The 23,366-nt window shown below is 37.3% G+C and overlaps 1 protein-coding gene across 1 annotated transcript; it reads right to left on the reverse strand.

Annotated features, from left to right (window-relative positions):
* Window positions 1–933: 933 nt before the first annotated feature.
* On the reverse strand, window positions 934–22,678 carry LOC113070568 (metalloproteinase inhibitor 2-like). The gene is made up of 5 exons (XM_026243964.1): window positions 22,298–22,678; window positions 5,077–5,177; window positions 4,869–4,980; window positions 3,841–3,965; window positions 934–3,253 (listed from the first exon to the last, which is right to left on the reverse strand). Exons 1-5 carry the CDS (start codon window positions 22,422–22,424, stop codon window positions 3,056–3,058), a joined length of 663 nt encoding a protein of 220 aa, XP_026099749.1. The 5' UTR covers window positions 22,425–22,678; the 3' UTR covers window positions 934–3,055.
* Window positions 22,679–23,366: the final 688 nt, after the last annotated feature.

Below are 23,366 nucleotides of genomic sequence, written 5' to 3' on the forward strand. Positions count from 1 at the left end.
ATCACTGCAGCCCTCCACCAGTTGGGGCTTTATGGCAGAATGGCCAGACGGAAGCCTCTCCTCAGTGCAAGGCACGTGAAAGCCCTCATGGAGTTTGCTAAAAAACACCTGAAGGACTCTCGGGTCTGATGAGACCAAGATAGAACTTTTTGGCCTTAATTCTAAGGGGTATGTGTTGAGAAAACCAGGCACTGCTCATCACCTGTCCAATACAGTCCCGACAGTGAAGCATGGTGGTGGCAATGGGGGTGTTTTTCAACTGCAGGGACAGGACGACTGATTGCAATTGAGGGAAAGATGAATGCGGCCAAGTACAGTGACATCCTGGATGAAAACCTTCTCCAGAGTGCTCAGCACCTCAGACTGGGCCGAAGATTCACCTTCCAACAAGACAATGACCCTAAGCACACAGCTAAAATAACGAAGGAGTGGCTTCACATCAACTGTGACTGTTCTTGAATGGCCCAGCCAGAGTCCTGACTTAAACCCAATTGAGCATCTCTGGGGAGACCTTAAATATTTACCATCCAACCTGACAGAACTGGAGAGGATCCCCAAATCCAGGTGTGAAGAACTTGTTGCTTCCTTCCCAAAAAGACTCATGGCTGCATTAGATCAAAAGGGTGCTTCTACTAAATACTGAGCAAGGGGTCTGAACACTTAGGACCATGTGATATTTCAGTTTTTATTTTTTAATGTGCAAAAATGTCAACAATTTGGCGTTTGTCTGTCAATATGGGGTGTTGTGTGTACATTAATGAGGGGAAAAAATTTACTTAAATGATTTTAGCAAATGGCTGCAATATAACAGAGTGAAAAATTTAAGGGGGTCTGAATACTTTTCGTACCCTGTGTGTGTGTGCGTGCGTGTATATATTTAATACGTGTAATATATTTTCATAGATTTAAATAAATCATAAAGGGACAAGCTGATGTAGTTTAATGTTTTATTTGGTAATACTGTATATTTATCGGTCAAGTGAACGTCCACATGGGAATTACACAAAGCATCAAAGACATGCATAGTCTGCTTCTTCTACCACAACTTTATCATGTGGTTCAGACACTAGGTCTCACATTCCTGCTCTTTTCAGCAAATCATAAAAGAGAAAGACAAAGACTGGTAAAAAATAATATAATGATCATATAAATCAAAGGTAATAACTCATTTTGAAAAAAGTAGAAACGTGGAAACAAAATCATTTAACTTACGCCATTAAAATTCATTTATTCATACAAAGCAGTTTAAGTAGTTATAGGTCGTTGCATATTAAACATTAAACTTGTAGATTCATATAGACTATTCATAAGAGATCTAGCTCGTTTATGACAATGCTTCTGATATGAAGAAAGAAGTGAGAATACTGAAACAAAAATCTTAATTTAAATCACACTAAAAAAAAAAAAAAAAAGCTTCGTACATGCTGGAACACTGATAGCCAAAATAGAAAGGCATGAATTGAACAATTACCCATAAGAATGCTCCCTTTGTCAATACAAATGATCTCGGTGCTGATTTTGTACAACGATTATGATGCATTATATTTTCCAAATCGATCAAAACTTTTGTTGCTTTCGTCAGTTCAACAGTGGTCTGTCTTCCTCTCTCTCAATCACTCTGACCACATCGGACCACATGGTTCACCCTGACGAAGCGCCTAGCAACTAGTATTTTAATGCCTCACCCTCAGTCAATCTCGTGACTTGGCAACGCCCAATCAGGGGACAGTTGCAACAACCCAACTCTGTGCCTTCCTCTCAAGCTGCCAATAAACTCCTGAGTTTATTGACATCTCAGGAGGAAGGAACCTCTCTCTTTGTTTCCTCTTTCTCAGTGCATGCTATAGGCCTGTGTCTTTGCATGCCAATCCAATCAGCCTTGTTTTACTCTCTCAAAACAAAGGGTCTTCCCATTACCATGGCAACTAAAGTCTTACATACCTCATCGTGTACATAATCTAATAAGAACATTACAGAAGATAAAACGGCTCACTAGGACCTTAGATAACTGATGCTGTAAATTTTAAAGATTAAGCGTTTGCAAATCAACAACAAAAGCACTAAAAATGAGAATTACAAATCAGAGGAGAGAGTCCTCTTGGTTTTATCTTTAAAAAGTGCAAATAGTATCAACACTGAACTATTAACGGAGGAATAGATGCATAAATTGGACTCATTGTGGGCATTTGAGACAAGATTCAGAAAGGTAAACAGACATTTTGACAAAACTAATTAGTGATGTTTGATGCATAAATGTGCATAAACCGAATTAGAGAGGAATTTATTATATATTGCTAACTTATTGTGAACTCAACTGTCTTTCAGGATAATAGATGTTTACATTGTTATTCCTGTATATGCCATGAAGCAATGATGAAAAACAGTGGAAGTTAAATGAATAACAGCTTCATATACAACGGTTCAACATTCTGAAATTTGGTCAGCAGCACAATTTTCTGTCACAAATTCATGTCTAGCGACATTGACTTTGGTCTTTAATTTTCTTTTCTTTTTTCCCAAATCCCAGCTGTCTTAAGTTCTTTCCAGGTCCCTGCACATCTTTGAACTATCTGGGAAGTCCTGCCTCACCATTTATCTAAACGGACCAATTGGCACAGCTTTGGGAAATTACTCTACCTTCAAAAGTAATACTTTCACTACCACCCCATGTGGGTTTGGACCAGAATACCAGAAACTGAAAATGCGAAATGAGCTGAGAGACTGCATTATTAGGAGATTGCAGAGATCATTCAGTCTTTTATGCAGAGAGAAATCTAAGCGCTGTTTAGGGGGACAGAAAGTGCTCTCGTTTTAAAGATTGTCCCTCACATGATGAGGAGTGTTTTCTGGGTGCCAGCCTTAGGTGGGGTTGTTACTTTTGCTCCATTCTGTCTCATGTTGCGATATCTAATGAAGACTGTACAATAATCTAGCCTTAAGGCATTTCAATTTCAATTTAGTAGAGTTTTGTCTTTATGTCGATATTAAATTACACCTTATCTATGATATTTGGAAGAATCTCAGATTGGGTGAAGTGGAGAGGGAGAGAGAAACTTTAAGGGTCTTCCACATCCAGAAACTCTTTCTTGGGTGGCGCGACTCCACGGTACCAGGCGCAGGAGCCGTCTCCTCTCTTGATGCAGGCATAGTGGTCGGACTGGCGCCCATGAATTATCTTCTCCGTCACCCAATCTGTCCACAGACACTCCGCTTGGGTGCTTATCTCGCATGGGAAGGTTGCACAGCGTGTGATCTGAGTGCAGCAAAACAATCTTTGTAAACAGGATGTGATACTTAAACCAGTATTATTTTAAACAACAATGCTAAAATTAAACTACATTTTATTATTAAATACTAGCTAGGTACAGTAGGTGCCTACTGACTCAACTTCGGATTCCACCCTAAAGTCTCTATAAGTGTGTTTTGGAATACTTCTGCTCTGTTCTACACTATTTTGTAATATAACTAGTGCAAGTATTGAGTACCCAAATGATGTAGTTCTTCAAATGAAAAAAACAAAGATATATAACACACTTTATACACTATATGAACAGTTTGAGGGTTATAGGCCTAATATACGGATGGAAGGACGGATAGACAGATAGACAAATGGAGGGATTGAAAGAAAGACATAATTACACAGGTGCATGGATGGATAAATGATGGATGCATAATAGAAAATAGACAGATAATTACTCAGAATCAGATTGATGAATAGACTGATTCATGGATAAATGCATGGAAAGAAGAAAATAAATAATTCTGAATTGTACACTACCCTTGTTGACAGTATGTTCCACAGTAATGATTATTATGTGTCCACAGGAGAAATAAACTCACCTTGCAGTCACACCCCATCTCATAGCGCTGAATGAGGCTCTTCTTCTGGGTGGCACTCATGGATTCCCAGGGCATGATGAGATCACACAGAGTCACGTGCATCTTGCCGTTGGCCTCCGCCTTGCCTGGAAACACAATGTGCAGACAAAACAATCTGAACCATCTGCAAACATCTGATAGTCACGGACACAACGAGGCCCAACAGACAAAATAACAGCACGAGAACACCATAACAAGTCACCACGTTTATAAACCGAACCCTTCTGTAAGTCATCTATTGTTCAGTATCAAAGTACAGATTTGAAAAACACTATGTGCAAAAGCTTGTGAACCCTGATGGTGGAGAATAGGAGTAGCTAACCACAATTTGGGCCTTCACAAAAATCGAGGGAACACACAAATACAATGACGTAAACAACCTCAAGATGGTTTCTATTTTTGCTCAAAACGAAGGTTTCTGAAGGTCTGCTCTGGTTACAGTCTGAAACCTGGGTAGTTTCTACTCCGTGTGGAGAAGGGAATGTGTGCCTTGAAAACACAACCTCAGCAGTTACTCCGCACTACAGGATCAGCTCTCTCATTATTTTACCTCCCCTCCTCCTCTAAAACTTCGGCTTTAAAGGCAATTGCTACCCTCCACAGACCTCTGCCTTGTCAACTCTGTAATTTGGGCTCTGCTGGAATGGTCTGAGATGGGGAAACCAGAAGTTGTCTGTGTTCATCTTTTGACGTACTTTTATATTCTGTGTTTTTTTCCCTTTAGAGTTGCCTGCTCAGCAAGTTCATTAGAGAGAAGAGAAGTGTATTGAAACCCAGCTGTAAATTCAGCACATTGTACATCAATAAGTCACGGTTTGTAAACTTCTGTCCTGTCTTAAAACGGATTGCCTCGAGTGAAGCATAAGCTAACTGGCAAGTGCATTGCTGTGAAGGCAATAACCAATAACATTGTGTGGTTAGACTGTACATTTATTTGACCAAAAACAACAGCTGCAGAGAAATGAGTTTTTTTTTTTTTTTTTTTTTACCTGAGATGAGGTACTCCTTCTTGCCGTTAGTTTCCAAATTCGTCACCCCGCACACTGCAGATGAGGGCGCAGTGAAGATCACGTCGATGTGGCGATCCGGGCCTTTGAACATCTGAGAGATATAAAACAAAATCTCTTGCTTTATTCAATGAAAGACATTTTCATTGCAGGTTAGATCTGAATAACAGCTGTCATCTTCATCCCTCACCTTGATCTGCTTAATCTCATATTGGATCCGCTTGATGGGGTTCCCATAAATATCATTCCCAGAATCCACTTCTTTTTTTCCAACCACTTTGGCCCTGATTACTGCAGCGAAAAGAATAATGAAAATGTTAATTTCATGAACTAAATGCAAAAGAAAAAAAAGTTTACTCACAGTTTTGATAAAAGATTTTTTGTATGCTTTTCAGGGGTTTTAGTAAAATTACATCTAAAACTATTTGTATTTCATCTACTATTATGGTAAAAATATGATTGAGAATTCACTTAAATCAAATAAACTAATAAGCTTCGTGAAATGTAAATAAAGTTTCATGGTGCCTTCATTTTAAAAAAATATATACTTAAGATATACTTATAAGATTAAATATACTTAATTATCTATTTATAAAATTTCATCTTAACACATTTTTAAGACTATCCAGATAACATTTTTGTGTATGTGTGGTTTCAGTTAATTTGTACTTTAATTTACATTTTTATAAATTTTTTTACAATTTTAGTTTGAAAGATGTTGATATATCATGATTATTTCATGTAAAAAAAAAAAAAGATATATATATATATTGTTGCATACACAAGGTTAGTGAATGAGACCCAATAATTTCTTATTGTGAAATCCATTAAATGTGCAAACCAGAAGTTTACCAGAGACATTATATGTGGAGGGAACTCGCTTAAACTTGTATAAAAGTATCTGAACTTCCAAGATGGCCGTTGAGTGGACTGACTTGGCTTCTTGGGACTATAATGTTTAATTTCTATTTGTGCAGCATTGCTGAAATGAAGCAGGGGATTTCCAATTTGCACAACCTTGCACAAGACTGAATGGGGTGAGTACATGTTGTATTTAAGTGTTATTTGAATTGTTTTCAACAAGATGAGAAATAGGAAGTTTTATTGTTAACTTGGAACAGAGAAATGTTTCTATTATGTTGGTGTTTTGAGTTACCATTGTGGTGAGCTTGAGCTTAGGTTGGTAAAAAACTGCATTTATCATGCTAACATGCACTGTTCTTAGCTATACTTTAACTGTAAAAGATTCAGTTGGGTTAATTTGACGCATGTCATTTTATTGTTTTACTCGATTCAGTTATGTTTCCAGTGCAGTTTCAGTTTACAGTTTAATTCAATGTCAAGAAAACCCATATCCAAAGTTTTAAAACCACTGTCAGCAACTAAATTAAGTTCAGCCAAAGAGTCTTTTTTTTATGTGTGGAATATTCTCAATGTTTTTCCACCACTACTTGGACTCAGTAAAATATACAAGCTACAGCACAAGGGCTGTAGAGATTCTGTCACGTCATCAAAAAAAGATGAAAAGGCACATGACTCTTGTGCTGTACTTTTCTCCATGCCACCTCTCATCTGAGGCCTTGTCTAAACACCAGCGAGAGGTCTCTCTTATTTAAAGAGAGTCATGCTCCCAAAACCAAATCCAATTTCCTGCAAGTTGAGCGTTCGAAGCTGTCCAGCATTTCTTTAACTCTATTTGTCAGGTCAGCCAACATGAGGCAGAGACGCCTCTTCTTGAGAAGCTGACACATGACATCCTTGCACTGACTCATTCATTCTCTTGCCTTTTATACTCACCCTTTTTATCCTAAATCATTATTAAATGGCTGTTATTGTTTTTTTTTCACTTAAGTACTGCACGTAAACTTAGAATGGAACTTAAGGGGATGAAAAGAAGCATTTCTATCATTCAAAGAAACCGTTCACCCTCCTCAACCCTTAACTTCAGCCGTGTCATCCTCATACAGCAGCTTTACTTTAACAGAAGTGTAAACAGCTGGAAACCTTCTAATATAAAATGTGTAGCACATTTATACAAACTCTGCTGCTTAAACCACAACTCTGCTGCTTGTTCCACAAAAGGTCATACAGGTTTGAAACAATGTGAATGTAAGTTAATGACAGAATTTCATTTTTGAATGAAACTATTCCTAGTCCTGAAAGACAAATGTAGAAGTGTACTATGTATGCATTCTATGCAATCATGCCATTATTGCAAAATCACTGACAGAGAGATTTGGTCATTCTGAAGTGGTGTATTTTGCAAAAATGACCAGATGAATTTTCATTTTCCGACTTATTATATGGTTGCTTAATAAACAAGTAAACAAATTGACATGAAATATTGATATTAATAGTAAAAATTAGTGTTGTGATGATATTCATAATTACCATATGTGTTTTACAGGACATTGATCTTAATTCTATTAAATCAGTCCATATATGAATCACACTTCACTTTGCTGTGAAATGAAGTACTGCTTATGAGCTATCGCTGCAAAATGGTGCATTGTTTACCTGTTGGTCTTGTCTACATTTGCCTAGTAAACCAACGATGAAACAATTACAGGGTAATGTTGTCCTCAAAGCTAAACTTGTCTCAGTAAACGGGTGGATTGTGTCATTGCTTGACAAACTGTTTGCTAAGTTGTCCAGATATATACTGCAAGTCACACTTTTTGAAACATATTCACCCAAAAATAACCACGTCCTTCCCATGCCCACAGTGTACATAGCCATTTGGTCACCTAAAATGAGGATCAGTGACAATATGCAACATTTATACGTGTTGGCAGTGCCTCTGGCAAGAACAAGAAAGGGGAACAGATATTTTAAGTTTCAGGGGTATGTCATGGGAATACCCAAAAATGAAGCCACTCCACAGCACCAATAACAAAGTTTTGCTGTCCTTTATTTCAGCATTGTCTACTGCGGTTGGTTTGTACAGTATATAAAAAATAAGTGACCCAGTGCAGTTCCAAACTCATGTGTTTTGTAATGTAATCTATATTTTCTTTTGTTCCCAGCTTTCATTTTTTCATTTAATCTTTTTGAAGATTTATGCATTTAAAAAAATTCTAATTTCTATAAAACTGAATTAAATAATATTTAATTGTTGTACGTTACCATTCAAAAGTTTGGGGTCAGTAAGATTTTTTATTTTTTTTTAAAATAGTATGGATGCATTAAATTGATCAAAAGGAACAGTAAAGACATAATAATAATTCATAATAATGAGAAATGTTTCTTGAGCAGCAAATAAGCATATTGGAATGATTTCGGTTTTAAATTCAGAATAAATATGAACTTTAAAATTTAAATACATTTGAGTACATAAACTACATAATGATAAAAAAAAATCAACATTAAAAAAAAAAACACTACAGCAACTACATTCACTTTGGCATAAACTCAACAAATTTTATACTTATCAGTGTAAAGCATATTTAAATAAATCCAATTGTAAATATTTGTATAAAAATGCATTTTTGCACAGAATTGTTTTTGAGTGATTTCAGGATTGTGATTGAATGTATGGCCCATCAGCAACAAGATACAGTAACAAGTAAGCATTTTCTTCACCCTTTTAACAGATAATGCCTTTTTCTGCATAAAATATGACATTCCTACTCCTGATCAGTTGGAAATACACTCAAAAAGAGCTTATGAGTCTGAAAGCTGTCCCGTCGACTAAACCCAGAAAAAAACAAAAACAGCTCTAAAAAAAGGAGAAGATGATTACTGTGCAGTTTCATGTTAATCAACTGCAGATGAAAATGAATCAAGACAACTTCATCATCAGCAGCTGGCTTGTAAATCCAGCTTACAATTACAGCTGCTGTAAGTTATTGCCTATACACACCTCTTCTGTTTGAGTCAGAAAAACATACTCCGAAAACTGACATGAGGTCAGTCTGAAGAGTCTGAAACATTAAAGGGTTAGTTCGCCCAAAAATGAAAATTATGTCATTAATAACTCACCCTTATGCTGTTCCAAACATGTAAGGCCTCCTTTTATCTTCGGAACACAGTTTAAGATATTTTAGATTTAGTCCGAGAGCTCTCAGTCCCTCCATTGAAGCTGTGTGTACGGTATACTGTCCATGTCCAGAAAGGTAAGAAAAACATCATCAAAGTAGTCCATGTGACATCAGAGGGTCCGTTGGAATTTTTTGAAGCATCGAAAATACATTTTGGTCCAAAAATAGCAAAAACAACGACTTTATTCAGCATTGTCTTCTCTTCCGTGTCTGTGTGAGAGAGAGTTCAAATCAAAGCAGCTGGATTTCCGGTTCGCGAACGAATCATTCAGTTCACCAAATCGAACTGAATCGTTTTAAACGGTTCGCATCTCTAATACGTATTAATCCACAAATGACTTAAGCTGTTAACTTTTTTGTGGCTGACACTCCCTCTGAGTTCAAACAAACCAATATCCCGGAGTAATTCATGTACTCAAACAGTACATTGACTGAACTGCTGTGATGAACACCGAGCCGAGCCAGATAACGAACAATAGACTGACTCGTTCACGAGTGAAGAACCGGTTGCATCGGTGTTCGGATCACCAGTAGTTCTTTCGGACAGTTCGATTCAATAAACCGGTTGAAGAAAACAGTTCACCAGTTCTTTTGCGCTCGACGTAATGGCGTCATTGTTGATGATTGCCCTTGATTCAAGCCTTCGGTTTACCCGCGCTCATAACACTAGCACAGAATCAGTTCAGAATCAATCACCAAAAGAATCAGTTCAGTTCAGACGCTCTGTGTGTCGGTCTGCTTCACGCTGAATCACACATGCGCAGTATCATCAGCTCCTCGGTTCACGAATCGGACGCGTCTGACAGAAACGGTTCTTGACTCGTGAATGAGTCAATGTTTTGTTCGTTATCTGGCTGGGCTCGTTGTTCATCTTCAGTTCTCTCTTCACAGCAGTTCAGTCAATGTACTGTTTGAGTACATGAATTACTCCGGGATATTGGTTTGTTTAAACTCAGAGGGAGTGTCCACATTAAAAAATTTAACAGCTTAAGTCATTTGTGGATTAATGCGTATTAGAGATGCGAACCGTTTAAAACGATTCAGTTCGATTTGGTGAACTGAATGATTCGTTCGCGAACTGGAAATCCAGCTGCTTTGATTTGAACTCTCTCTCACACAGACACGGAAGAGAAGACAATGCTGAATAAAGTCGTAGTCTTTGCTATTTTTGGACCAAAATGTATTTTCGATGCTTCAAAAAATTCCAACGGACCCTCTGATGTCACATGGACTACTTTGATGATGTTTTTCTTACCTTTCTGGACATGGACAGTATACCGTACACACAGCTTCAATGGAGGGACTGAGAGCTCTCGGACTAAATCTAAAATATCTTAAACTGTGTTCCGAAGATAAAAGGAGACCTTACATGTTTGGAACAGCATAAGGGTGAGTTATTAATGACATAATTTTCATTTTTGGGCGAACTAACCCTTTAAGATATTAGCCGGAGTGCTCCTTTCATAAACAGGCAGTCTTTCTGTAGCGTTGATATGCTTTGCCAGCTGTTTGGATCGGCTGTGTATTTTGTCAGGACAGCTTGTTTTAATTGAGGTATGCTCAGGAACATTTCTGCAAAACTACTTAAGCAAACGCTGCAATGAAATGGAGATACAAATGAAGTTTATGAGACAAACTAGATTTTTTACAAGTTGAATTAGACTCGCTACTTAAACTCTCAGGGCTACTTGAGGTTAAAGGGATAGTTCACGCAAAATTCCTTCATTTCCACATGTCATTACACAACTTTGTCTTTATTTCTTTTCGTGTTCCACGAAAGGAAACATTTTAAAGGATGTTACCACTGCTGTCTTTCATACAATGAAAGTGGATGAGGACCAGAAATATTGCTTGACCATAGTGGTCACCATTTATTTTAATTGTATAGGACAGAGCAGCTCAGAAATACAGCGATGTTCTTTTGTGCTCCAAGGAAAATCAAATGTGTTTCAAAAGCCATGAGGGTGAGTAAATGATGACAGAACTATTCCTTCAAATGTGAAAATGAAAAATAGTTGAATGATATCACAGGAGAGTCAGAGATAGACATGGAAAAACAAAGTGTAATGGTTGCAGTTTTTGAGGCCCTTGCTCACCATGGAAAATGTAGGTTGCAGGGACATAAAATAACTAGAAAATGGAAAACACACACACACACACACTCAAACACACTCAGCCATTATTATACACCCATGGGTTCAATTTATGGGCTGGAAAAGACGCAAATATGAAGGCTTCATTGCTCTTAAAGTTAACGATAGCCCCCCTCTTCCTCCAGTCCAAGCTGCATGCTTTTCTGTGTATGTCAAGCCTTTCCTGGTCCTGAGCTATAGGGCATGATAACACTGTGCCAGAACTAAAGATAAATATAGTCTTATTCTAAAACCAGTTTATCGGGGTTCCAGTGTTAAAGTAGGGCAAGCTACAACACAAGCTGTTTTGCACCTAAAATTCCCGACTCTAGGCTAAAAACGTTTTGAGGGCAAGGACGCCAAGCTTCTCCTGGTGAAGTAATCAAACAATTCTCAAAAGAGCATCCCGCAGTGAGGAGCAGTAGCTACTGCCTGACTCTACAGATGTCACTCATTAGTATGAGAGAGCATTCTGTTACCAACATCATGCAGCTTCTGAGTACAACCCAGGGATGTGGCTAATTCAGAAAGACGGATGACCCATAGAAAGTCTCAAGTTTTAGCTTAGATCGGATGGTACATTTTTCACTATACTGGCTGTTTAAGTGTCACATGTGCAAGAGTCATGGTCAAGAACCCATCAAGGGAAAATTCTGTCATTATTAGTTATATAAAACTGTATGACTGTACGAATAAATAGTCAAGTTTGGAATAGCATTCAGTATACATACAAATACAAATCATTAAATGCAATTTGACTCCACATTTCTAAAACAACAAATCATTATTTAGCTAACGCTAACTAACTCCCAACCATTTTTAAAGGCGCAATATGTAATTTTTATGCTTTAAAAATAGCAGAAATCACTATATCTATGTTATATATATTTTTTAGTTGTGTACTTACATCATCCCGACAGTTTCCACGAACTTTCAAATCCGGAGAAAATTATAGTTTAATTAGAAGACACGGCACGTTTCTTTATTTCCGTTTTGTCGCCCGTCTATGGCGTCATATAAACTTTGACCCCTGTAGTTTATCTAACTTCCTGCGGAACCGCCAAATACAAAGGTGAACAGAAACAAAGACGAGACGAAGAAGAAAAAGTAGTAGCCTTGATTGAGACTATTATATTTTATATTTATATTCGTATTTAAACCTCAATCAATAACTTAGTTATGGATAATGATTATGCTTTGCCTGCACGTTCTGTGAAGCGCAAACGCACGGGTGAAATAAATGACCCGAGATGGTTTTGGGACAAGAGAAGCAACAAGACACGGGTAAATATTGGAGTTGCATTTCCAAGATAGAGAGAGCTTCGTGACAAGCTGAAACTACAGAGAGATGCCGAACTCGCTTGCATTCTGATAAACAGGTATGGATCCATTCAGCTAACTGTATCTATCCGTATATTTTGTGAAACGATGATGTCTTGTGTAAAACGCAGACGGACTTAGGTAAATCTACATTTGTTCTATATCTAGCTGAATAAAGTAGCTTCAAATGCAGTTCTCTAAGTTAACCTCCGGTCTGTGTTGTGTATATCGGTCTGGCTGCGGAGCCATCTACAAACGCAGTTGCTGTGGGATGTGTTTCCCATACATTTATTTATTTTTGGAGACTCACCACAATTTTAAAACTGATTTTTTTTTCAAAAAGGCTTCATTGAGTAACGTTAAGTACTGCACGTTTAATAATAATAATTCCTTACATTTATATGTTTAAATATCAAAGCGAGGCACAGGTGTTTTTATATCGCTGTATTTCTGAAGGAAGACTTGCATGTTATATGCCTGATAGCAGCGTATGAGCGTACCAGCTCTGCTTTGTTTACAGCTGTTACTGGGGAAACCTCTATTTCTCTCGCTTTATGTCTATGCTTTAAAACATCTACTGTTGGCAAATAATGAATTGCATTTTCATTAAGTCCGCCTGATCCACGCAGCAAACATTTTGTTTGTTATCAAAAAATATCTACTCTAGAGGGACTTGGCTGTTGTTATTGATTCTATTTGGAAGTCTACCGGAAGTTAAGTTAGGTCCACAAAAGCGCTCATGCGCAGTAACATTTGTTTATGTTGTTGCCGTTGAAACCGTCTATATCTCTCCTTTCGAAAAGACGTGATTGTCAAAATACTAAGTTAGAATGAGTGAGGAATGATAGGGAGCGACAGAGCGCGTGTTCCAATGAACAACAACTCCCATGAGCCTTACGCTCTTTCCCGACGTCATCAAAGTACGTCTTATGTTATTATTTTGATTGAGTGACCCCTGGTGGCCAAAAATTCCATACTGCACGTTTAAAGGGGGGGGGGGGGGGGGGGTGAAATGCTCGTTTTCACTCAATATCCTGTTAATCTTGAGTATCTATAGAGTAGTACTGCATCCTTCATAACTCCAAAAAGTCTTTAGTTTTATTATATTCATAAGAGAAAGATAGTCTGTACCGATTTTTCCCGGAAAAACACGAGCCGCTGGAGGCGTGACGTATGGGCGGAGCTAAAGAATCACGAGCGCGAGTAAGCTTTTGCGTTGAGAGCGCTAGAAACTGTGACATTACCATGAGGAAAAAAACATCCAAAACAAACCTTGGCTAACAGTCAGATTCAGCGTACATTTATGATCCAGAATCAGATCAAGAGGCTGAAATTTAACAAGAGCAGCATCAGCAGTCACTACAGCAGGACGTCTCTATGTGGTATGTACTGAAACTGTATATATTTGCTTAGCGGTTTTGGAAAATGACTAAGTTCCACTTTATGTCGTTTTTTTTTTTTTTTTTTAAGCTGTACATGTGGAAAGTGCAGTTTGATGACAACATCGCATGTTGTTTACTTGATGTGCTTACGCGCCGATAGCTAAGTTAACAACACAGAGATATTTGAAGCAGTTTTACTCACCGCCTGCGGTTCCAACAGACGATCGTGATCCTTTTTCGTTTGGACTGCATTATCCTTAAGAAATAAACGATGTGCAAATCTGGCGTCAAACTGGGCCTTGTTTGTAAAACAAACATCTTCGAAATGCAGGGAACAAACAAAAACACTTGCACAACTCCGTTGATGCTCTGTAAAAATAAACTCCATCCACTGGTCCCTTAATGCTGTTTTTTTTTTTTGGTAATCTGTGCAGGGTTGTCTTGCCCTGGCAACCAAAAACACACTCCTTTTGTGACATTTCGCGACGCTCTCGCTCTGATCAGTGAATGTCTGTTGTGCTCTCAGTGCTCTGCTATACGGGAGCGCGCGCTCTTCCGGCAGACGTGCCCTTAGGACCCATATAAGGAAATTCCGCTCCATCTAACGTCACACAGAGCCATACTCGAAAAAAACTTTCCGAAACTTGTGACAAACTGGAAGGAGTATTTTTGGAACAAAAATACGCCTTCAAACGTACAACTTAATTTTTTAAACTCTGTCCATGTTTAGCATGGGAATCCAACTCTTTAACAGTGTAAAAAACTCAGTATGCATGAAATAGCATGTCACCCCCCTTTAACAGACAGTGACATTGAACGGTAAGCACCAGCACACAAAATTTGATCAACTAAAAATATAAGGAAGCTTTTTCTGTGTGGGATCCTGATAGTTTTATGGTCACAATATTAATCAAAAGTTTATTCTATTTTCTTTGAGATTTAATAATTAAAGCATCAGAGGGGTTATTATATCTCACAGTTCTGCAGTTCAAATGGATTGATGTTCTGCACTGTCTGTCTTCAGCTTCATTCCCACTGCTTCATTTTTCCTGCCTGACCCACATTCCTGTTGCCCGATAATCATGCATATCCCACAATGCCTGCTCCCTCCACAGATGACTTACACACTCTCTTACATATACACATATCATAATCAAATGTCATAGTTTCCATGAAAATATACCCACCACATATACTTGCCACATCCTGAGTTTCCGTATGCCTGCACAGCTTTTAGCAATCATGACCAGCACAGAGCCCAGGCAGACCACTGCACCAAAAGTCCCCGAACTCCTCTTCCACTCCTACCTTCACAGACAGCACTCACTGACTTCACTGAGGGCCACCACAACCCAAATTTATTCCACCTCATAGGTATCAAATACAAAAAAACTCCCATTCTTTTTCTCAGATTAACTGCCTTTTAACAATATTATATAAATGTTCCAGGAACTCTAAGGTTTGAAGCAACAACATATGCTTCTCTAGAAGATTTTGGCTTTTTAATTGCATTAAAAAAAAAATAATAATAAAAAAATAAATAATAATAATATATATATAATATATATATATTAAATTCTACTGATAAAAATCATGAAAAGAATTCTACTAATCAGAGTTTTTGTTAACAGAATTATTCTGTTATTCTACTTCTTTTAAAATCAATGACTATAATTTAATGGGTTTATATTATACCGTACTTTCTGATTACTTTATTCTCAGTGTTTGGTAATGTTTCACAGCGCAGATAATGGGACAAGTGCACATTGTAGTAGTTTAACACATGACCAATGTTTTTGTTTGATATTTACAAGACTTCCATGTCCCGTTTCATACTGTAAAGATAAAAAAAGATGCACAAAAGACAGAATTTGCTGGATTTATGCACATCATTGTCAATGCTTGTACAAGAAAGTCAGTGCAGATGTTCGAAGACTCTGAGGTTTAACAAAATGGAAAAGGTCAGAGCTGGACAACTGAGAGTTGGATGCTGCCCACTGCTTTGAGCCTGGGTATATAAACAGTCAGAGCGGACACAGCAGGATGTGGAGAAAGACTGGTTTGAGTGAGGTTTGCTGACTGCATTTAAATGCCATTCATTTCCCAGTATTTATCGAAACACAATGTGGGGAAAGATTTCACATTTGGATGTTTTTTTTTTTTGTCAGAAATTTCAAACATTTCCTGTAAGGTGGAGAACCAACAAATTGCCTGACATGCAGCTTCCAAAAGTCACATCCTCGCGACAATCTGACGTAAACTGTGGCATGCTGTGTGTGACCCAAAAGATGAGGTTCTGGTGAACAAACATCATTGAAAATGAATCATGTGACGCATCAGGTGATTGCAATAAACATATCATGCCTGTGGGAGGTTGAAGATTTCCTGGACTTGCATATTTATGCATTTTAAGAAACTTTCCAGCTAACAATATGTTCTTGGTAAATACTTTTCTCCTTCTTTATGACCACGAGAAATTAAGTGCTTGGCTTTGACCTGCAAACAAGGCTCAAATGCAGTTTCACCTTCAGTAGACTTAAAAAAAAAACAAAGCAGTGTGAGTTCTTTGCTGGTGTTTTCTGCTACTGTCTGAGGCTATTAAATGTGGAAATGAGCTCTGTCATATGTCACTGAGTCAGCGAAGATGACCGATTCCAGACTAGATCTTTATTCTGTGAAACAGGTAGAGCTGATTGGTTTGGTTTGACATCAAAGCAGCAATGTTCCACTTATGAGCGAGGTATGTTTGAATTGAATAACCAAAATAACCTTGCTCTCGAGGCTCATCACTGAATCAGGTCAAAGCAACGAGTGGTACACTGGAAATAATGTTTGGAATTTTTACATGAAAAATGCTAACTCGTAAACAAAGTTTCTTTAGCATCTATGGTTCCACCTTTAACATCCATGAGAACTTTCCATTGCACAAGAGGTTCTTTATTGTGGAAAAAAGGTTCTTTAGAATATTAAAATTTTCTTTACACTAAGGGGCTTTTATATGGCTATAGATGCATAGATCGGGTATTTAGCGAACGGGACATCATTCACTACCCTCCTCCTCCTTAATTTTTTATATTCATACATCAACTTTCTTAGTATTCCTCAAGCTATTAATTATAAACAATGTAACAATATTTTTTTTAAAGAATGTCTGTTTTCTGTTGAATTTTTTGTAAAAAGTATACAGGGTCGCTAGTGACCCGAGGTATGCAATAGTGTAGCCTAAGTTTATTTTTCCTGCGCAACAATAATGAAATATCTTATGACTCAATGATTGCAATTCACCTTTATTTCTCAACGTGGCACTGCTTGAAAGTCAATGATGACGTTTTTCCTCATAATTTACCAGTAGCCCCTCACTTTAGAACACAAGATCCAGGGGGCGTGGTTGGATCCACATATAGGGTGTGGAGATTGGTAGGTTTAGAGGTGGAGATGGGTGGGTTTAGGAATCAGGGGGTGGAGACGGGTAGGTTTAGGTATAATATATCATATTCGTCATCTCAACAATATGACAATATGTCATATTATGACATAGTCATATTGTTGAGATGAGGAATATGAGACAGATGCTGAATATACGGGGAAGTGCGCTCTGACGATGACAATCAGGGACATTGTTGGTAAAATTATCTGCTCATATTGAACCATTCTAAGCTTCAAAATCACATGTGCTTTATTTTATTCTTTTGTAATTGTTATTAAAATATAATTTAGAGAAATTTCTGCCATTGCAGCAGTTAAGACATTCATCAGCGTTGGATATATAGGTTGCCAAAGACCCGGATATGTAATAGTAATGACTGGCGAAACATCCAAGCATTTAAGTTTGGAATAGTTTTCTGTTAAAACAAACAAAAAAAGTTAATTAAAGTTGCCACATGCAGTGAAAAATTTGATTTTTTAAATATTACATTACATGATTTGAATTTATTTTGTACTGTAAACTATGGTTTACGGAAGTATGAATTACATTTTTACACTATAAGTTTATATCACATTTAGTTTATTTGTTTACAGTAAATTCCTGAATAAAAATGTTTTTTTAATTTAAGTAATAAAACCTACTGTGAAAAACTGCCCCCGTGTTACATCAGATTATTATTTTTAAACAGTTTTGTTTCTTGCTTTTTTCAGTGAAGTATTTTAGGGTGTTTTATGTTACTATTTATGTTATTTAATTAATGTTACACCAATAAAACCACCCACTAGAGGTATTACTCACTTAAAAGTGTGTGGGAAATAATTCTGGTTGTCTAGGCTGTCTGTACAGCATAGTTGATCGGTATGGCTAGACACAGCACACTTCTGCAGTCTGTCTGCTCCTTTACATTATGGTTCCCTTGTTACTCTACATGAATGACCAGCATTGTTTTCATGCCTCCTAGTACTGCAGTCTCTGGTCCTGCTACAAGGCTTCTGGGTACACCAAACCTTTTCAAAGGGCTACCTTGGAGAAATGTTTGTACGTTTGGCATCTTCCACTGGTAATTCCTTTTTTTTTCATACAATTTATAACTTCCTCAACCTCCACCAAAGAGATCCTCACCACTTCTGTATTCAGGAATGTTCAGCACCACACCCGGCCTGCTCTCTGACCCTTGTGACCCTTACAGTCTATTTACTTGCCTCATGACACCGAGCTTGTCAGTTTGCCAAAAGGGATCAGGCTACGATTCCAGCTCATGGCATTTGGCTTAGTAAATATTTTGAGCAGATGACCAGCATAATTGGGCCTTTAGTTGGGCAGTTTCTACAGTATAAACAACCCTGGCTGCACCAAGGAAAACGAGGCAGTTACAATCCTCAAGGTAATCCTTTAGAGTCAACATGAATTATAACTCATTTTGTTTGTATGATTTGACACATTTCCATGCAAAACACCATGATTGTGCCCTCGTAACACCACTTCTTCCCAGCCCCTCCAGAGGTCTGTGCATGCCACTGAAACAAAAGATACACTATCTCTGTACCATATTGGCTTTTTAGCTAATACTGGAGATTTTTTAATATCGGTATACTCTATTTTTACATTCAGATTACCTTAGCTGGCATTTAAGGCTCACTTAAAGTCTCAGAATGATGACTGATTTTTCATACTGTACGTTATAATGTTGTGATTTCTATACGCACTTGTAGTATTTAAAAGTTTTAGTTTTTAGTGTTTTTTTATTTATTTAAATAAAATACCTTTTATTAGCTGTTTATTTTATATATGTATGTATATTTCAGTTTTTCTTTTTTAATAAATATGCAAAAAATGTCAACAATTCTATGTTTTTCTGTCAATATGGGGTGCTGTGTGTACATTAATGAGGAAAAAAAAATGTACTTAAATGATTTTAGCAAATGGCTGTAATTATGCATTTAAGAGTGAAAAATTTAAGGGGGTCTGAATACTTTCCATACCCACTGTATATTTTCTATATTGATCCATCCCTAATATTTAGAGTAGGACGAGACTTGATTTAATCCATCAGTAAGAGATTGAAGATTATGGAGTTTAAGTTTTTTGAATTACATTCACATTACAAGACTTGTAATTATAATTACATTACAAGTGAATCATTCACAATAAGATCAGGGACATGCATTAAGAAATTAAATAGGGTCAACTTAGGTTTCATGTTGACTTCTCTGAGTTTCATAGAAGCTGGTTTTCACCACAGAATAATAATAATAAAAAAAAGATGATTGTGACTTTTCATCTCAGAATTCAAAGATTTAAACTTGGAATTGCGAGCTACATATAGAAATATACTTTATTTCTTTATTAGACTTTTTACCCTCACAACTGCAAGTTTATATCTTACAATTAAGACTTCTTTTCTCAGAATTGTGAGATATAAACTCTCAATTAGGAGATATAGTCCAGTTCTGAGGAAAAAAGTCAGTTTTATGAAGTCAGAATTTAGAATTGTTTATAAAAAAGTTTATATCTCAATTCTCCCTTTATAACTCGCAATTGTTAGGTTATATCACACAATTTTGAGAAAGAAATTCTGAATTACGATATGTAACTTGTCAGAATTGTGAGACAAACAGTCACAATTACTTTTTTTATTATTTATTCAGTGGCGGAAAACAAATTTCCATGCAGTTTCCACTGGCTGCTTAAATGTTTTTTTTTATTCGATTCATTCCTACTAATTTTAAATCAATATACACTCCCAGCTGTCCTCTTATTGTATGATGAATAAATGATTTTTTTCAGTGGTTTTGCAGACAAACAAACATTCTGAGCTTTGAAATGCATTCTGAACAACAGACTCTAAAAGCTCAAAGAGAGAAAAATCTAGTGGCATTGCTCATGTTACAGTTTTCAGTCTTGAGACAGTCCTGTCACTGTTCAGACTCTGTAAAAGCATGTTGTGCTCGACTCAGTAACAGTGAACTGCGAGGTAAATAATGGGGCTGTGTCATTCCCACAGGGAACAGAAGACTGGATCCTCATGACTAAGGTTTTTATATATGACACGTAAACCTTATTAATGCCAAGCACAGATTCAAAAGGAATACTTGCAAATACCCTAACAGACCGCAAAGGGCAAATGACCGCATTTTGGTTCGGTCACTTTATGAAATACGAGCACTAAATTAATTTCCGGCTAACAGCTTGTTCATTTCCACTGCAAGACAGGAAAGACGCAAACCTCTCGCAACAACCACTAAAGCTAACTTTTCACAAAAAGGTGGAAAAAACCTTCTCTCTTCATCCAAGAAGTCTGGTTCAAAGCCAGAGTGCTGAGGCAAGGGTGGGTGGTGCAGCCAAAGAGTGAGCTTTAATCACTGTTTGAAGAATGACATGCATATTTCTGAAAGGCCCTTGACTTTCATTGCTTTTTCCTCTCTGGCACATCCAGAGCTGTCGGCCAGATGTCGGATGCTCTCTGATGGTTTCTGCAAGAGCTGCGGGGTTCTAATGAAACTCTAAGCCCTCTAAAACACTTTAAGAGACTGCTGGCCTGTGTGTATTTTTCTTATCTTGTATTAGCAGCTCAAGACAGGGCTTGGGTTCTGTTTCAGCTGTTGGCGCACCTAGCTAATCATGTCTGAATGGTGCTTGAAGGCCTTAGTTAGTAGTCAATAAAACATTTATTTAACAATTTTGTAAAGGAAAAAAACACACACATATATCTCTATATGTTTTGTGTTTGTGAACACATTCTTTTTCTGACACATGTATTTGTTCTGGCATTGGCAGATCAGGTAGAAATCTGAAATACTGCAGGTCAGTAGAAAAAAAAAAAAACTTACTGTTGAGCCCTTCTAGTCACACTATATTGTGCTGTAGAAGAGCGCAGATGATTTGGAGGCTTGCAGCTAGACAGTGAATCAGTGTGAATCTACAGGCCAATAAGAATGGTGTGAATGTATCATCATCCTGTTTGGGTTTCAGTCTTTTACCAGCAGACAAGATTGCCACATCCATATTTGTTTGGCATCTCACCATGATTTTCCCATGCAACAGGCAATTTGCTTTCAACAAATGATACTAAGCCAAAATAATTCAGTCTCATTTTGGATTGTACACCCTTAATGTACTGTTTTGGTTCTGTGTTTTCAGGCCAGTTAAAAGCTTTTGGTGTAAAGCAGATATAAATAGTTGTTTCTGACGAATGAAATAGAGAAGCCAGATATAAATAGAGATTAACAGACCTCAAAACGTCATTCAGCTCGAGCAACAGGACGTGTGTGCCAAAGATAACAGACCAACAGACAGAACGCTTTATCTGCTGTTATCCACACTGGGCACTAAAACAATAGCACAGATGCATACGTAGAAAAAACGCTAGCAAGATGAACCACACATTCAAGTACAACCCATAAAAGGGTACTAAAAGTTTTCAATTTTCACAACCCAAAACCTCACAGATCTGGACTTGAAAACAAGGTCTAGATGTCACTGAATGTGCATGGACTGATTCAGTGTGGTTCAGTTACTCGGACAGACAGCATAAATGTATTTACACTAGAATTATAGTTGCAGCATTATGATATTTTGAATAATATAAAGATCTGAATAAATTAATTACAAAAAATATATAAATGATAACACAATATAATAATAATAATAATTTTAAAATAATTTATTAGAAATAAATATTTAATACAATTCTAAATAATGTACTTCTAATTTTAAGGCTGATGCTGCATTTCATTTACATAAGTAAAGCGGCTTTAGAGCAGCCTCTGATCCATAGATGGGTCAGAGTTGGTATGTTTTAGTACTGCTTTTATGTGGCTTTTTTTTATCCACCTCAAACCCAATGTTTGTGATGCTTCATTTCATCTACAAAGCAGCATCAGAGCAGCCTTGAACTTTGTTGTTGTCATGACAGAGGCTATTTGTGTAGTTTTAGGTTTTTCTAATAACAATTACTTAACATTTGTGCGGCATTAAACAATATACGTAAAGCCTTTGTGCTATAAAAAAGGCTCATTAACCCTATTGATGATGCATTTGCAAGAAACTCGCTATAGTAACAATTTTGCATTGTGGCGTAGCATGGTTGAGATTGTTGACACGCACTCACCAGCATCAGCATTGCAGAACGCCTGTTGAGGATGGACGGGGGAACAACTGCACGCTTCTGCGATCTCTCCCACCCATAACAGTACCAGCACCACAAGTGTGCCAATACAGCTCCTGACACTCTTCATTGCTTCACTTTAATATCTGACAGCAGAATTAGAGGGAGGTAGACGATCTTCTGCGATGTCAACAATGATCCAGTTCCTCACCCAGCCGAAAAGTACAATGTCCACCGCCTTTCGAGATGCCACGCGCTGAGTATTAGTGTGACTACTGCTGTTAAATTCCTCGGAGACGAACGGGCTTGTTGGAAATAAAGGAAGTGCACTGCTGCTCTATTTTAATGGTCTTTCCAGGCTTCTTTCTTTTCCACTGCCTTCTATGGGTGTGTTCTCATGGAGAGACCAGGTTCATGCCTTAATAGCTGCTCGTGGACTCCTCCCTTTAAACCAGATTCAACCAGAGGTGGGCGCTTCATGAAGATCTTCAAAAGATTTCTTTCAGTTTTGTAAAAATATGCACATTCAAGTATTAAATAAAATCTATGCTAAATATTTTTATGGCATAGAATAAGCTGCTTTTCATTATTATTTTTTACATGTTAAAGGTACGTGCTTGTGTTTATGCACCGCATTATTATGCTAGACTGACATCACAGTAACCCAAACATTAAATGAATAACTTTTTTTTAGGACTTTTTCAAGTCTTCTAAAGCCACGTGATAGTCGTGTGTAAGAAAGAAACTCCTGAACAGTCTTTGTTCTCTAACAATCTTGACATATGCCCTCGATCTCCATGAGAAGTAGCTTTTCATTGACGAATAGCGTCAAAGCCATTTTAATGAATCGTTGATTCGGTTCACAAAACTTAATGATTCAAAAATGATTCATTCACGAATCAGACTAATCCCTGCAGTCTATTTCTCGCGCAGAGCTGTTGTAAGAATTCAGTAGACTTGGAATATTGAGCCAGATGGGCCACATTTATGGTGATGTTACATTATGATGATATGATGGTCTACAGTAGTGCTACTCCCAGTCTGTCAGTATAACAGAACATAATATATAAAG

This window comes from Carassius auratus, unplaced genomic scaffold, assembly GCF_003368295.1.
Source record: "Carassius auratus strain Wakin unplaced genomic scaffold, ASM336829v1 scaf_tig00004576, whole genome shotgun sequence".
Classification (NCBI taxonomy): Eukaryota; Metazoa; Chordata; class Actinopteri; order Cypriniformes; family Cyprinidae; genus Carassius; species Carassius auratus.

Bases quoted from the DNA above. Each gene is read 5' to 3' on its own strand.
- LOC113070568 (XM_026243964.1), bottom strand. From the start codon at position 22,424: ATGAAGAGTGTCAGGAGCTGTATTGGCACACTTGTGGTGCTGGTACTG. The intron at 3,966-4,868 runs GTAAAAAAAAAA...TTGTGTTTCCAG, and splicing joins GAAGGAGTACCTCATCTCAG to GCAAGGCGGAGGCCAACGGC. The intron at 3,254-3,840 runs GTGAGTTTATTT...TGCTGCACTCAG, and splicing joins AGATGGGGTGTGACTGCAAG to ATCACACGCTGTGCAACCTT.